Raw genomic sequence first — 17545 nt, 5'->3', positions numbered from 1 at the left:
TAAACATGGAGTTAAAATAGCCTTTCCAAAGCAGAGCAGCTCTTAGATGCTATTAGAATAATTAAATAACTGATTAAAATATGGATCAAGATAAGGAGAGTAGAATTATTTAGCATTTTTTGTAGAAGCTATCCATTTATAAGCTCTCCATTATTTGTGAAATAAAATAATCGATGAATTAAACAATATTAAAGAGAAAATTACAGTTTATTACAACTCAGGTTTTGTTGTTGTATTCAGGAGGTCTTTGCACTATAACACCGTATCCAGTGCGTTACTCAAAGAAACTGTTAACATGTGAAAAAGGTGCAACATTTCTAAAAATGCAAAAATAAAAGGCACGCATTGTCAGGTCATCAGAAAGGTTTTAGATAGAACTATGTTTTCCCCCCCACATGAGATCCAACTTTAGACTTCAGTGAATAAAACAGTCAGTCTCCTACTTGTGATGGAAATTTACAATTTGGGGTTTTTAAAATAAAAAAAGGGCGTGTTTTTTTTTTTTTTTTTTTTTTTGTCCATTCACCTTTTTTCTCTTTCCTAAATATTTTTGACCCATACTCATGCCAACATGCTGGATCTATTTAAAGCAAAGATGCAGCATTTTCCCACTGGTAGAAAGAGGAGACCAGAGTTTAGAGCTGAGCAGCAGCAGAACATGGAGTAGTTACATGAAGCAGAGCACATGAGAGCAAAGTGATGAAGAAAACTAAAAGAAATAGCAGAATTTACTGTTGCCCCAGTACGAATGATCATGTCTTCCTCTTCTATGACAGGATCTATTCAGGACCGTGCCTACAGTATGCACTTGTCCCTGTGTGTGTGTGTGTGTATTTCTCTCTTCATATACCGTATGTGTGTTAAGGAGGAGAGCTTTCTGTTTTCAAATCGGTGTGCTATGAATACATCGGCTTCCACAGACACTGGATGAAAGCAGGAGGAGGAGAAGGACGAAGGCTGAGTGTGACACGGACCACAGATGCTGCACAGGAGAGCTCATTAGAGACATGTCACACGCGCACACACACACACACACACACACACACACACACACACACACACACACACACACACACACACACACACACTTCGATCATACTTACACACAGTTACACACAAAGACACGTGCGCAGCAGACACACACTGTCTCGCACCCACAGCTGCTCTTTCACACGTGACCTGAATTTTAACTGCCAAGGTAGATCAGTGCTTAATTGAGCATGTAAAAGGTTTTCTCTCTTTCTTCTGCTTTTCTTTTCTTTTTTCTTTTCTTTTGGAAAGTCTGAATGTTTATGTGTGCCTGTGTGTATATGTGTTGTTGGTGTTAAAGCTGTCATACAGTCAGCATTAAAAGCCCTCCCACATCAGCTAAACCGTAAGAAAAGAACAATTGCACACACAAACAAATCAGCCCTGAAACTGAACAATGCAGATAAAAGATTTTTTTTTAAATCCAAAGAAAAGCATCACTAAATTTAGTTCCACTGTCTAAGAAGCACATAGCTCTCAAACATCACCGCTGAACTACTTTTGATTTAGGAATGTGCGCCTCCTTCGTCCTCTCCTCCTCCAAACTCTCTGTTCTCTCGTTTGATTATTGTCTCTCAGCTGCTGTTTAGCTTTTCATTACAGTTTCTCATCATTCTTCGACACTGACAGTTTCTGACAAACATTTTTCTTGTCAAACTTAAAATCGCGAATTAGTGACAGACTCCAACCCATCTCAGCAGCACCCTTCACACCAAAGGCAAGGTTAATTACTTTGCTTTTGCAGCAGGCCCCTGGTGTGAAGGCTGCCAGTGGACTGGATTTTGTCCAGAAAAGAACAGGTAAATGATGAGATGGACGACAGGATGTTACAAACAAGGAGCCCTTAAGTTTAGAAAACCAACCAACCAGTCACACACAGCTATGGCATGTGGGGCGAGCTAAGCTAGCTTCTCTGTCTTACTGTGTTAAGTTTCATAGCGCACAACAGACACCAATCCTAACAAGACAAACTACTGGCAAAGATTTACCGGTACTCGTTATTCCAATTATATGGACCACATGTACGACGTTATTACTTACAAGCAAGAAAGAGCAGACAGATAAATGAGATGGATGACAGGTACTGTGATTTCCTCTCTCGCTTCTGCCAAGTTTGAAGAGCTGACTCGAAACCAAACCGTCTCACAAGGGAGGAGATGCTTCCCTGTGTAAACTACTGCACAGAATCAGAAAATTAAGGACCTTATTTAATAAAAGTACACATTAAATACACACAGAGTATAAGAAATTAAATCATTAAGGCATGTCACACTGTGGTCTAAGCCCCTTACCTATTGTACTGTCATATCTCTATGTCCAGATACAGAGAAAGTAGGCTCACAGTTTTGAAGTTTTATGTAGTAGGACATAAATGTATTCTCTTAACGTCTTGACACAGCATTTCAATGCGATTGAGGTTTGGACTTTAACTGGGCCAGTGCAACTTTGACTCTTTTTTTCCTGCCATTGTGTTTAGCTTTTCTGCTGTGCTTGGGATCATTATCCTGTTACCTGATCGAGTTTGGTCGAAGCTTTATCTGTCCGAGGTAGCTGTAGAACAGGAGGTAGAGCTGGTCGTCTGCTAATCGGAAGGTTGTTGGCCAGTGCCAAATATCCCTGCACTCGCTGACTGGCTGCTCCAGTCTGCATGCCAAATACTTGGCACACATACATGTGTGCAAATGTTAGATAGAAAGCCCTTCTGTATAGAATTGGTGCTTGTGTGAATGGGTGAATGAGGTATGTTGTATAAAGCGCTTTGAGTGCTCTAGGAGAGTAGAAAAGAAATATATAAGAATCAGTCCATTTACCATATTTGAGAATACTTTGATACACGGAGGACTTGAAGGTGCTCGGGTCCTGTGGCTGCAAAACACTCTCAAATCATCATCCCACCACCGGCTTGACAGTCAGTATGAGGTGTTTAGTTTTCTCCAAATGTGCCGGTGTGCAGCTCTGCTCCATGGCACTGTGTAAAAACAAACCTGGATGCTCAAGACCTTCAAACTGTCAGAACGTCTGCTTTTATAGAGGCGCTCACTTCCTGATGAGCAGTTAATTAAGTGCATTTCATTATCAACATCTGGTTGTTTTGTACCCTCTTAATTCCTGTGGAAGCAGAGAGGGTTGCTTAACTTTTGTTGTGTAATAGAGTAATTTTTTTTAAGTGCTTGTGATTTTTCTCAGCTTGTATTTACCTAACTTTAAGACCAGTTAAGGAACAGATGCTTTTTTTATTTTTTTAAATTGTGGCCTGAAACATAAAAGTGTAAAACTGAAAGAAGATTATTTTCTTTTTACATGAATGTAAAATGATTTTGGATATGTGTCATAAACTATTGGAGGAACTTGCTTTATGAATTGAGAAAATTCTTCTCTCTGTATATGAAAAATGAATGAGATCATAACTTGTGGTCATATTTGATTATAACCAGTTTTTAGTGAAGCATGGCATCTTGCACTGGATGTTTTGCCTAGCTCTTCACTACATTGTAAGCACAAGGAAAAGTGTCCTGGAGTGACTGGACTCCCATGTGTGATTTACAGTAATTTTATGGGATTACACAATCCCATCCCTGACACTGTCAGTGGTTGAAGTGTGAAGAATAAGGTTGTCCACATATTTGTGAGTATTGTTTAGAGACCAGATTTTGACCTTTCATTAAAAAAAGCCTAAAACCCCCCAAAAGTGACGTCTACATCCATCATTTCAGGAAACTGCCTCATGCAAACAATAACACGGCACACAGTGGTACTTTTGGTTTCTCACTTATGCTCGAGGGGTTGCCACAGTGGATGGATCTGCATGTTGGATTTGGCACAGATTCTCCACCAGATGCCCTTCCTGACAAAACCCTCCCATTTCTCCAGGCTTGGGACCAGCAGATGTACACGTGTGACCCCCTGAGGCTGAGAGTGTGTCTCCATCAGGTCTCTGCGCACAGTCTGACATCGATAAAGGAATTGAAAGTGCACACCTTTGGCACTTTAAGACATTGGAAACATTCATCCATCCATTTTCTTCTGCTTATCCTTATCAGGGTTACAGGGGACTGGAGCCTATCCCAGCTATCATAGGGCAAGAGAAATAGTTTCTTTGAATTTCAGAAGCCAGACACACCCCAAACACTCTCCTTCTGATTACATGTCTATAAATATCTACTTACCTGAACCACACACACATTAACTGTTGTTTCCATGCTGTCATTCACATTCACATGCTCAAGTCTCCACATTGTTCTCCGTTTTAACCTCCAGAGTTGCTGTTGTCAGTCTGCAGAGAGAGAGGGGCGATTCTCAAAAAGTACAGCTAACCCTCTAAAAGTGATTTAGTCTCCCAAAGTTTCCAAAACCAGGAAATTAAAACATTCTTCTTCTGTGGTGACATGTGATCTGGCCCACCTTTATCAAAGCTCAGCTGTGAGCAGCAAAGAGTGTCCACTTTCCAGAAGTTCTGCTAAAGACGCACTGTGTTGCCCTTTAAGCACCATCCTTTCCCCACTTCCTCGGTTATCTACTGTATTATAGCACCAGAGGCTAATTTCCTTCATCTGTTAAGTAATGGCAATTACTTTAATTTCTGGCACCGGGATGCCAGTTTCAAAATTCTCTATCCTACTTTTTCAGCATACTTCAGCTTCCATTTCAGGCAGCAGGTTGCCAGATAATCTCTTCTCTATCCTACTTTTAAAGATTCTTCAGTTCCCATTTCTGGCTCTGAGTTACCAGAGATGTTTCTCTGCAACCTACTTTTTCAGCATAGTTCAGCTCCCATTGCAGGCAGCAGATAGCCAGATTCACTTTCTCTATCCTACTTGTTATATTTGCTTGCTCCCACTCCGGGAATCGGTAGCCAAATATTTCTCCGGCCCCACAGGTGAGGGGCTGTATTTAGCCAGATAAAACATAGCAACCAGATTGTTGCTGCAGATTGGATTAAGGCCCATCATGGTGTGCACTATCTTCTGATATGGCAAGTTACATTATTCCTGACTGGGGTACAGTTGTGACAGGAGCTGAGAACGTGGGTCTGCAGCAAATCTCTTCATTCAGTCTGGAAAATGCAGGAAATTGTTGCATATAAAAGTGCCCTAAAATGATCTTGGTTCATCTCTGGTTTAAAAAAGACTTCTAGATTTCTACACCCAATATTCAGCTTTTAGACTTTGGGCGAGGCCATTGTATTTACAGGTTGCAACTTTCTCTTCCGTCTTTTGGTTGGAAAGCTAAATAAATTATAGAAGCTAAACCATCATAAATTTCAACAGGTTTCAACATTGCATTCTTAGATCTTAATGTTTGATCAGTGCTACTCTGACCACAAGTGGAAATTAGAGGGGTTCTTCACACCAAGAGATCTTTCTCCTTTACTTCAGATTACATTTATTTAGATTCTGGAAATGTTATTCAAGCATTTCATTGTGCCATTCCAGACAGAAACCACAGAGAAATAGGACCTTAGCTGCAGATTCCTGGTCTTTAGCACTAGGATGCCACTCTTCTTTACTTCTATCCTCCTTTTTAGAAATCTTTGCCACTTCTCTTTGGCGCTCATTATTCAGTCTCATTATTTGGCTTTCACACATCAGCAACCCTCAGCTAGTGACGAGTTAACAGTTCAGTCTGCCTCAAGTTGCCAGATGCACATACTGCTTGTTTCATTTTTATCATCTGACTACATTGCAGGTCCTAGAATTGGTTGCGACATCCTTGAGGGTCAGTTCACCTTTCTATCAGAGATCCCACCTTTTAATACAGCAGCCCCAAAACCTTCTGTAATCTATAAGCTCCCATATGGCTCTATAAGCTCTATATCTATGTTATAGTGTTTTATGGGGTCTTGACATCCATTGACTTCTTCATAGCATTTAAACATCAGATTGTTGCCCACAGAGTCCCACGAGCTGCTGCTGATCCTTGATGTGGCGTTCCCCAAACCACATCCTCTGGCACAGCTTGTTGCTTTATTATCAACAAATGTTTTCCATTCACATTTGTGGTTGGGATCCTTGCTACTAAAAAAAACGTTTTCTCAGCCCATAGGCAAACACAGAAATGTCTATGTCACACATATCTGTGTGGAGAGGCACAGGTGAAAATGATCACTGGGTTGCACTGAGCAACTGATTTTGCTAAAACATAAGGTCAGAAGAGATGGAAGTGAGATCACATCCCTCTGAGAATAAAATAAAAACAGTTGGCAGAAGGGAACAGATTTTACATTTACACAGCAAACAGGATGAGTAGCATCAAGAGGTCTGACTTAGTTAGTTGAAAGGCCTGAAGTTACAAGGAATAAGATTATGTAGCCAGATTAACTGCTATGAGGTTGTACCATAGACAGTATAAGAGATGGATGCAGCACCATGACAACACCCACTGATTCTGGGCTATTAATTTTGAAGTTTCAACATTATTTGAAGGTCATGTTGGTGTTTTAGAGCCAGACATGACCATATTTGGATGAAAAGGTGGAGTGCTAAGTTGTCAGTTAATGGTAGCTCTCTTACACAGTGTGTTTTGTGTCCTGTCTCCCGCCCCTCACCCTCAACTGGTCGGTCACAGCAGATGGCTGTCTGCATGAGGTTTCTTCTTGTTAAAAGGGAGTTTTTCCTTCTCACTGTCGCCAGTTTTCTGTACTTTGTTGTAGAGTCTACAATCTAAAGCACTTTGTGGTGCCTGTTATCGTTAAATTGAACTGAATTGAACTAGGAATCTTAGCTAGCAAGCCTCATCCTTAAACTGTATGAGACATGGTATGGTATTTAGTAACAGACTAATAAAATACTAGAATATAAATCACTGAGACTGAATGGACTATATTACAAAGAAAGCCATAATCTTAGGCATTAGATAACTTTTAAACAAGAATGGTCATTCAGTTAGGCATCGTTCTGGATGCAAGGGAAACCCATAAATAACTTCAGCTGACAAAACTTATGGAGCAAATTTACTTGGAGTAATGAGACAAAATAATGAGAAAAAAAAAGTTTTTAGCCACAACCTTAAAAACTACGTTTGGAGAAGAGTCAACGTTTGGTGTGATGAAAAGCACACCATCCCTGCTATGAAACTTGAAGGTGGATCACTGACATTTTAGGGATTTGTTAGCTACACAGGGAACTTGGTTAAAACTGATGGCAAGATAAATGGAGAGTGTTATCTGAAAATACTGAAGGATAATTTACACTCATCAGCCTGGAAGCTGCGCATAGGACGTATTTTGGTGTTCCAACATGACAGTGATCCAAAACAGAAGGCCAAGTCGACCTTTCATTGGCTACAGAAGAAAAAAGTTCTCAAGTGGCCATCTCAGTCTCCTGACCTCAATGTCATTGAGCCACTTTGAGTTAGGAACTGGAGGCATTTTGGCAAGACGAATGAGCAGCTTTACCATCTGAGAAGATAAAGTGCCTCATCCACAACTACTGTTATGCCTTTTGGTCAAAAGTCAGTAGTTAGTGCATAGTCTGATTAAGTTACATAAGCAAAGTGATAAATAAGTTCAAAGTTAAGAAATATTATAAGTGATTCATGCTAAAAACAGTTAAAATGTATGGGTTTGTAATTTGCTCAGAGTGAGACATCGTTATCACAAGCGATCTTTGTATTGTATGTGCGGAAATGGGAGCGAGGGAGCGCTCTGATCATTAACATATCTTTGACGTATTTTCTCCGTTAATGCCGTGAAAAGTGTTTCGGCAGTATTAAAAGAGTGAACGAGTTCATGTACACGCTAAGAGTGCCCTACACGCTTGTACCTTGGGAAACGTTCGTCTTTGTGAGTATTAATATGTTCAGAGATAACTTTTATATGTGTTTACATGGAGTGAACTGTGATGCTAATGTAACGCACGTGTTAAGCTAGGCTAATCAGTAAGTTGTCATTAAGATGTGTATTAGCTAGCAATTTATTTTCATTTTCTGTATGTTTCAGTTACAAATAAGAATTAGCAAGGAGAAGCCTTGAGAGACATAAGGCTTTAAAGGATCTTCATTAAAAGCAAGAAAAGCAAGCCTTGTGTGGAAGATCTCCTCTATTTTGTTCGCTAGCTGTCTAGCTTCACATGGTCACGTGTCGTGAGGGCAGCATAGTAAAAAGACGAACAAAAAGACGCCTACTCAGCGGGTTCAAGCATACAGAGCTACTTTAAGCAACATGAGTCTACGCTCAGGAAGAAATTACCTAAAAGACTACGCTGCTGAAGAGCTAGACGAAGCAGCCGGTGGTGAACAGCAAGCAGACGTCGCCACTCAACCAGCTACAATGCAGCAACGGTCTCAGCCATTCGACACCAAGTCGCAGCAATCCAGAACATCGACAAGGCGTTCTCAACGGACATCCTCATCAGCAGCTTCTGCAGCTGCAAGGGCCTACGCCAAAGCTCAAGCAGCACGAGCTCAACTGGCCTTCGCTGAAAAGGAAGCTAATGCAATGAAACAGAGAGCTGAACTGGATGCTCATCTTGCTGAAAAGGAAGCTAATGCAATGAAACAGAGAGCTGAACTGGATGCTCATCTACATGTCCTCCAGTGCCAAAAAGCAATAGCCGCAGCTGAAGCAGAGGTCTCAGCCTATGAAGAAGCAGAGATTCAGAGCGGGGAGCTCTACGGAGAACTTTGTGAGGAAGCTGAGCCCATCAGTACAGTGCACCGCACTAACGAATATGTTCGACAACAATGTGAGTTACTCTACCCAGACACTCAGCACGACCCAGCACAGCCTCCTAAAGGAAATTGCAATGAAGTAGATGTACAAGACAGTACACAAATGACTAACCCTTTTATAACCAACACTCAGACGAAAACACAACCTGTAAATAGAGAAAGGAAACAGGAGCAAACAGTGAACACATGTGTAGTCGACACGTACTGGTCCAACTCCACAAAGCACACCCCCAACCTTAACAACTGTGTACCTGAATCAAGGGAAATGCAACAGTTTGCAAAATACCTAATTCGCAAAGAACTAGTCAGCACAGGCCTTTTGCAATTTGATGACAAATCTGAAAACTATTGGGCATGGAAAACCTCATTCATCAGCGCAACCAAAGACCTAAATTTGTCTCCAAGAGAGGAATTAGACTTGCTAGCAAAATGGTTGGGTCCAACATCATCCGAACAGGCTAAGCGCATTCGCGCTGTACACACCCTCAATCCGGCTGCAGGTGCAAAGATGGTCTGGCAACGCCTTGAAGAGTGCTACGGCTCATCTGAGGCTATTGAGGACGCACTCTTAAAAAAAGTAGAGGACTTTCCCAAACTCACAAACAAAGACAATGTTAAGCTGCAGGAACTTAGTGACATCTTATTGGAGCTACAGTGTGCTAAACAAGATGGTGCACTCCCAGGACTTGCTTACCTGGACACAGCTAGAGGAGTCAGGCAAATAGTGGAAAAACTTCCCTTCAACCTACAGGAAAAGTGGACAACTGTAGGAACACAGTACAAGGAGACTCATAGTGTGTCATTTCCTCCTTTCTCAGTTTTCACACAATTTGTCCAGCGGCAAGCGAAAATGAGGAATGACCCAAGCTTTGCTATGTCCAAGGCCAACACCCATGTCCCTTCTCCCACAGAAAAACTGAGATCATATAGTCGCAAACCTACTGTGTCAGCACACAAAATGGACATTACGGCAGAGCCGGACCAGAATAATCTCAGTCCAAAGAAAATGGAGGAACCGGATCGCCAGTGCCCAATCCACAAAAAAACCACATCCACTCAAAAAGTGTAAGCTCTTTAGAGACAAAACTATTGAAGAAAGACAAGCCTATCTCAAAGAGCACCACATATGCTACAGATGCTGTGGGTCTGTCCAACACATTGCAAAAAACTGTAAAGCAGTGGTTAAGTGTATTGAGTGTGACAGCCTTAAACACTTATCTGCAATGCATCCTGGTCCTACTCCTGCCCCTAAGAGTACTACACCAGGAAACAACGACAATGAAGAGCAAATTGAGAGTTCACCTTCAGTCGAGTCGAAGTGCACAGAGGTATGTGGCCAAGGTGACAGCCCACGTTCATGTTCTAAGATCAGTTTGGTCAAAGTGTATCCTGCAGGCCAAAAAGAGAGAGCTATAAAAATGTATGCAGTAATAGATGACCAGTCCAACAGGTCACTGGTTAAGTCAGAGTTTTTCAGCCTTTTCAAAATCAATGCCAAACCCACTCCATACACCTTAAAGACTTGCTCTGGCAGAGAACAAACCTCAGGTAGGAGAGCTGTAAACTTCTTCCTCGAGTCTTTGGATGGAGAGGTCAACATCCAGCTACCCCCTTTAATTGAATGTGACTCTGTTCCAGACAATAGATCTGAAATACCCTCTCCAGAGATTGCCCAGCATCACCCACATCTTCTTCCAGTGACAGATAACATCCCACCTGTCGACCACCACGCCCCAATCCTTTTACTCCTTGGAAGGGACGTCATCAGGGTCCATAAGGTACGTGAGCAAATCAACGGACCCAATGATGCACCATACGCCCAAAGGCTAGACCTGGGTTGGGTTATTGTGGGGGAGGTGTGTTTAGGAAAAGCGCACAGTCAGTCAGAGGTCAATGTCTATAAAACACACACCTTAGATAATGGACGTGCATCCTATTTTGAGCCTTGCCCAAACACAATTCACGTTAAAGAGAATTATGGGGTCACTATGAATGCAACCTGCATCACAGACGATTTGGGACACTCTGTGTTTGTTAGATCTGAGGGTGATATCAAACAAGCCATGTCTATCGACGACAGAGCATTCCTGACAATAATGGACAATGAAGTTTATCAAAACCAAGAGAACAGCTGGGTTGCACCTTTACCCTTTCGCTCACAGAGAAGGAGGCTCCCTGACAACAGAGAACAAGCCCTAAAACGCCTCTGCTCTCTCCGAAAGACTTTGGAAAAGAGACCAGAAATGAAAGATCACTACATCCAATCCATGCAGAAAACGTTGGATAACAATCATGCTGACCAAGCCACTTGGTTCATTCCAGCAGCAGACCTGCAGAACAGTACCTGGTTCTCAGGTCCACCCTTTCTGTACTCTGACCCACACACAGAACCACACACTGGTCCTTTCACGCTCATCGAACCTGAAAAAGACAGAGAGATACGTCCGGAAATAAAAGTAATGAAAACTACTGTAGCAGAGCCACAGTTGGGTTCTGACCGTTTCAAAAAGTACTCAAACTGGATCACTCTTTGCAGAGTCATAGCCAGACTCATTCATGTAGTTACATCCTTTGCACAAAAGACAAGTGGACAAAGGGGATGGAAAGGTTTCGGTGAGACACCGAGCGTCCAAGAACTCACCCGAGCCCAAGTAGTCATCATTCGAGCTGTCCAACAAGAAGCTTACAAAGGGACACTTGAAAACATTAAAGAAGGAAGGAAGGTCAGTGGCATATTTGATGCACTCAAAAAGCTCAATCCTGTGGTGGACAAAGACAGTCTCTTACGAGTCGGAGGACGTCTTTCCGCCGCCGATCTCACAGAAAATGAAAAGCACCCTCTGATTATCCCATCTACCAGCCACATCGCCATGCTAATTGTAACTCACTATCATGAACAAGTGGCTCATCAAGGAAGACACATAACTGAAGGAGCTATCCGTGGTGCTGGGTACTGGATAATTGGAGGGAAGCGGCTTGTGTCATCTGTCATTCATCGGTGTGTCACATGTCGCAAGTTGCGAGGCAAAATGCAGATCCAGAAAATGGCAGACTTGCCCGCAGACCGAGTCACCCCTGAACCACCCTTTACCACTGTAGGCCTAGATGTATTTGGGCCATGGACTATTGTGACGCGTCGTACAAGAGGTGGTTGTTCCCAGAACAAACGTTGGGCTGTGTTATTCACATGCATGTCAACTAGGGCTGTGCATATCGAACTGATAGAGACTATGTCTGCTGATAGTTTTATCAATGCATCAAGAAGGCTCTTCTCTATTCGGGGCCCAGCCAAGTTTCTGCGCTCAGACAGAGGCACGAATTTTGTGGGCGCTTGTAAGGAATTAAACCTAAACTCCGGGAACAAAGCGGTAGGAAAGTACCTGCAAGAGAGAGGGTGTTTGGACTTTCAATCCCCCTCATGCGTCTCACATGGGAGGCTCATGGGAGCGCCTTATAGGCGTTGCCAGGCGCATTCTGGATGCAATGTTGTTACGAACTGAACAAACACGTCTTACTCATGAAGTGTTGTGCACCTTCATGGCCGAGGTGATGGCAATTATTAATGCAAGGCCTCTTGTCCCCATATCCACTGACCCTGACAGTCCTGCAGTACTCACTCCAGCAGTGCTACTAACGCAGAAGATGAGTGCTGTGTCTGCTCCACTTGGGAACTTTTCATCAGGGCAGTTGTTTGGGAAACAATGGAAACATGTTCAACACCTTGCTGATACCTTTTGGAAAAGGTGGAAAGGAGAATATTTGTCCACCTTACAAAGTCGTGCAAAATGGACAGAGACTAGACCTAATGTCAAACAAGGAGATGTGGTCCTGCTAAAGGACTCCCAAGCCAGCAGGAACGAATGGCCCATGGGACTAATAGTAAAAACATTCCCCAGCAGCGACAAGAAGGTCCGAAAAGTGGAAGTGCGGACTGTAAAAGATGGGACTGTTAAAATGTTTCTCAGAGCAGTTTCAGAGATTGTTGTTTTTCTTGCAGAGACTGAATGAATATTCTTCAATGCTAAATGATGTTTGAATATGTTGTATTGATGTTTATTGTGATATAATGTGTGTATATCAAGCGGGGAGTGTTATGCCTTTTGGTCAAAAGTCAGTAGTTAGTGCATAGTCTGATTAAGTTACATAAGCAAAGTGATAAATAAGTTCAAAGTTAAGAAATATTATAAGTGATTCATGCTAAAAACAGTTAAAATGTATGGGTTTGTAATTTGCTCAGAGTGAGACATCGTTATCACAAGCGATCTTTGTATTGTATGTGCGGAAATGGGAGCGAGGGAGCGCTCTGATCATTAACATATCTTTGACGTATTTTCTCCGTTAATGCCGTGAAAAGTGTTTCGGCAGTATTAAAAGAGTGAACGAGTTCATGTACACGCTAAGAGTGCCCTACACGCTTGTACCTTGGGAAACGTTCGTCTTTGTGAGTATTAATATGTTCAGAGATAACTTTTATATGTGTTTACATGGAGTGAACTGTGATGCTAATGTAACGCACGTGTTAAGCTAGGCTAATCAGTAAGTTGTCATTAAGATGTGTATTAGCTAGCAATTTATTTTCATTTTCTGTATGTTTCAGTTACAAATAAGAATTAGCAAGGAGAAGCCTTGAGAGACATAAGGCTTTAAAGGATCTTCATTAAAAGCAAGAAAAGCAAGCCTTGTGTGGAAGATCTCCTCTATTTTGTTCGCTAGCTGTCTAGCTTCACATGGTCACGTGTCGTGAGGGCAGCATAACTACCACAAAAGACTTCAAGTTGTCGTTGATCTTAAATGAGGTAATAATAAAATATTTGGGTAGTTTCTCATTATGATTTAAAGAGGACAACCACAATTGTTCACCCAACCACTAGCCTTAAGGAAAGAAAAGTTAGGTATTCTCATTTATATACACATAAAAATGACCCCAAGAAATCACAAAAATCACAAATTCTGCCAGGTTATGTAAAATTATGAACACAGCTGTTTGTTCTGGGGGAACCCGATATCACGGCAAAGCATGTGATAGACACGTGTGTCCATTTTACGCTTTGCCTCTCCAAAATGTGAAATGTACATGCATGCAGAAGTAATTTGCAGTAACAGTAGAGGGAGATATTTTATTTGAAGCACAAAATAATCTCAGGAAAGCCTTTAAACAGAAATTACTAACACATTTACATGTAAATACACATTAGCTGCCTAGCTTAATCGTTCCTGGGAATTAAGAGACAGGGAATGTACTTCATATGTTTTTTGCTCACTACCGACTTTCTGGCTTTTAATAAGTTATCTCCCCCTGCTAGTAAAGCATCTTTTGCATGCATGTCCATCTCACGTTTTGGAGATGCAAAGCGTGAAATGGACACGGTGGACCGGCGTGTCTATTTTGCTGTGATATTGGGGACATTTTGTTTATGTCATATCTGCTCTCTTTCTACATTTTTCCCATAAAATGTTTCTTGTAAAAGAAAGACAAAAAAAAAAAAAAGAAAAGAAACAAAACTCTTGTAAACCTTTCTCTCAGTGCTTCAAATTATAACCCAGTGCATGCATGTCTGCTTTTCTAGAAACTCAGCCTCAAGCCTTTAAAGGAAAAGTTCTTCAGTGAAGCCTCCGGAGAAAACATAAAATATGAACGAAGGGAAAATTAGGCCAAAGCAAACATAAACCAAGGGCCCTGTGGTTAGACGGTATGGGGGTATTACATGTGGTTAGCTCCGCTGCCAACCTCGTCTCCTGCACTTCCTCCATGACTGCCCTGCTGCCGCCCAGATGGGCCTGCTGGGCTCGGAAACATTTAAACTTAGCAGGGTGGCTAAATCAAGCCTGAACAACTGCCCCATCAGCACAGAGACTGGAGTTTGTAAAATCTAGCTCAGTTTATATTTCTCCTGACTGGGAGGTATCCTGTTTTCCATCTTTTTATGTGGTTTTCTTTGATCTCCTCTCATTATCAGCAAGGCCAGCAAATAATAGGCAAACATGTGCGTGGAGAAGCCATGATGCTACAGAAAGCTTCATTACGCAGGCTGCCTTCCTACTGAGGGCAGCCTGCGTTACTTGGAAGTGGCATTTTGCTCCAGTGAAGATGCTGTAATAGCTTTCCAGAAGTCTTTTTTGTCCCAGCATCCTCATCCGACCTCCCTTGTGTGCTGTGTGTTCTCCACTGTGCGCGGATGGCTGCCCCCTTGCTGGAGAGTGATTGACATTGTTTGTCTGTTTGGTGAGGCGCCTGACATTTCTAAAAGTCACAGCTCACATTAAGGATGAGCCTTCTTCGGGCTTGCATGTGCATGAATTGCCGCCTGTGTCCACCACCACAGCATATCTGTTCTCTATGGCTGTAAACTTTAAGCAGAGCCAGACTCAGATGTCTAGTTTTGCTTCTGACTATGAATAAATATAATTTGATATATTTGGTCTTTATTGCATCTCCTCTCCTGCAGCAGAGTGGCTACGAACCAATCGAAAAACAGCACAGGGCAAACAGTTTAATCCTGCAATGTTAGTTCTGGTGGGCTGATCTTACACATGTTCAGAGCTCCCTGTAGCACTTCCCAAAGGCATCTGCAGTAAAAACTCTCAGAGCGGTGCTTCTGCGGTTCTCTGCTCCTCCTCCTGTCATGTTTTGAGGGAATCTGAGATGCACTGAGAGCTTGATGAATCCCCCACAGTTTAGCCCGTCTCTATTTTTCCATCAGTCTCAAAGCGCTGATGAGAACGTCTATAAATGTGTCCGCTTGTAAAATAAACACAGCAACTGGATCAGGAGTTTATTTTATTTTACTGGATCCATAAGTGTGTAAGTGTGTTTGTGTATGCGTGTGAGTCTGACTGAAATTTCCATGCACTTTCTCCTGTCTCATAAATCTTTTACAAAACACAGCATTGTGTTTGAAAGCCACCATGAGTAAAGCAGGAACTAACACGGATGCAGCCACGTGTACACTCTAAACCAGATTAAATATGACTGTAACACAGCTTTTTTGTGGAGATTTTGGATTTTTATTTTGTATTTTGTTCCCTCATCGTGAAACAAAAACAAACACATAGACATCAAGAGAGCATGACGAGGTGTTCGAATGGCTGAATGAACTCACATTCGCAGGACTTGTTGTCACGTGCAGCGCTTCTGCTGTAGAGTTTTGTGTTGACAACAAAAAGGAAAAGCTTTTGCATCAGTCCGGGAAGGAGATGCAGAAAGTGCCCCTGCGTTTTAAGACTACACTGTTTAACAAAAGCAATAATTTCATGTTATTTGGAGCTCCCTTGCCTCTGTGGTACAGCCGTACTGTGTAGATCTAAAGTCGGCTTCTGTTCCAGACGATCAATTTGGGGCTGACACACACCTCTCCTTGTACACTCATACGCCTTGTTTACAGCTCAGGCAGCTCTGAATTCCTCAGTGTTGGAAGTATAAGTGGAAACACACAGAGGCATAAACTGAAGAGTCATCTCTACGCAGGTGTGAAGTTCATTGCAAAAGCACCGCATTATATTTCAAATGACTCATGTTTATGCATCACTACCTTACCATCTGATGTTAGGAAGAACCGCTTTCAACACATTTTATGGATGTTTAATCCCTTGACATCCAAATTTATCCCTATTTCCCTTTGAAGGTGCTCCAATTAAAATTTGATAGGAACAATAGATGAAAAGTCTTTGTGTACTTGAATCTGCAGTCCCCCCAAGCTCCGTGGAGTTTTTAGCATCTTTCAGCTCACTGTTTTGGTTTACTCTGTCATTCCCAAACCTCTGATCAGTGTCATTTTCAGAAGCGGTGGTAGACGGCTGTTGTTTCTGTAAATGATAAAAATACATAAAATGATATAAATACGGCCCCCGAGGCGAAAGACACATAAAAGCCATCCGACCCATTCATCTAACCGCCCCGCTAAGTGATTACTTAGTAACCGTGATTTGGCATTACTGTATATCGCCGCTTTCATTGCCAGCAGAGTGCTTCCACTCTAGATTTATGGGCTTTTGCCGGCTCTTTCCTCTTCTTCTCCAACTCTTCTGATGAGGTCGCAGGTAACGTGTCCTTCTGATGACTCCTCTGCGTGGGTTTTGTTTGTTTGGTACAGTGAGCTGCCTCTCCCGTGCCAGCCAAACGTTCATCTCCTTTGGAGGCATGCTTTGTTTTGTCTTCCTGCCCAGCATACATCCAGTTTTCTCTGAAGGTTTTCTCAGGCTTCCAGATCTCGTTTTGACTTCACAGTTCCCTTTAACCGACATTTCTCAGTGACATTTCAAACGACACTTTGATGTCTTTTTATAGCGCGTCCCTTCTTTGTAGACATCAGTTAGATTCATTTTTAGATCCTCCGTCAGAGGAACCGGAGGATGTTGAGTGTTAAATAAGGTTAGAGGAGTTTATCTCAGAGTCTGGGACTGTAATCAGAGGACAGTTCCTAATGACAGGTACATTACACTCCAGTAGCTAATTCATTAAGGCATAACAAGCTCCTAAAGCCCAAACTTCACAGGCTGCAGTCGTTGCTCATGCCCACAGACTTAACATTAAAGATAGACATCACTATGATGTCAACCATTAATGGAAAACAACTTTGAAACATTGGGCTTTGCATTTATGTGCGACAGTGAAAATGGGGCATTATCAGCTAAAGCTAGAGCTTCCATAATTCATTGTGTTATTAAACACAATGCTTTTTTTGGCTTAAACCAAAGAAATTAAAAATGAAACAGCTGAGTCCTTCGAACTTCTTCTTCTTGTCCTCCTTCTTCTTCTGTGGGTGGGGGCAACCTCCAAGTGACTGATTGTACTTGCAGTGACCAACAACAACACAACTCTTTGGTGAACCCTTTCGATCCCAAGACGGCA

General features: G+C 42.1%; 1 protein-coding gene across 1 annotated transcript; it reads left to right on the top strand.

Moving 5' to 3' along the window:
- The first annotated feature begins 9920 nt into the window (after positions 1–9920).
- On the top strand, positions 9921–12317 carry LOC101463786 (uncharacterized). Its single transcript, XM_076876868.1, has 2 exons — positions 9921–10245; positions 10336–12317. The coding sequence occupies exons 1-2, from the start codon at positions 9921–9923 to the stop codon at positions 12195–12197; spliced, it is 2187 nt and encodes a 728-aa protein (XP_076732983.1). The 3' UTR covers positions 12198–12317.
- The last annotated feature ends 5228 nt before the right edge of the window (positions 12318–17545 follow it).

This window comes from Maylandia zebra, linkage group LG18 (assembly GCF_041146795.1).
Source record: "Maylandia zebra isolate NMK-2024a linkage group LG18, Mzebra_GT3a, whole genome shotgun sequence".
Lineage (NCBI taxonomy): Eukaryota > Metazoa > Chordata > Actinopteri > Cichliformes > Cichlidae > Maylandia > Maylandia zebra.
The sequence above is the reverse complement of the archived record's forward strand: the minus strand, read 5'-3'. Positions and strand labels throughout refer to the sequence as shown.

Coding starts and splice junctions, on each gene's coding strand:
- LOC101463786 (XM_076876868.1), top strand. CDS start 9,921: ATGCATCCTGGTCCTACTCCTGCCCCTAAGAGTACTACACCAGGAAAC. Junction 10,246..10,335: donor TGGCAGAGAACAAACCTCAG/GTAGGAGAGCTG, acceptor ACTCTGTTCCAG/ACAATAGATCTGAAATACCC.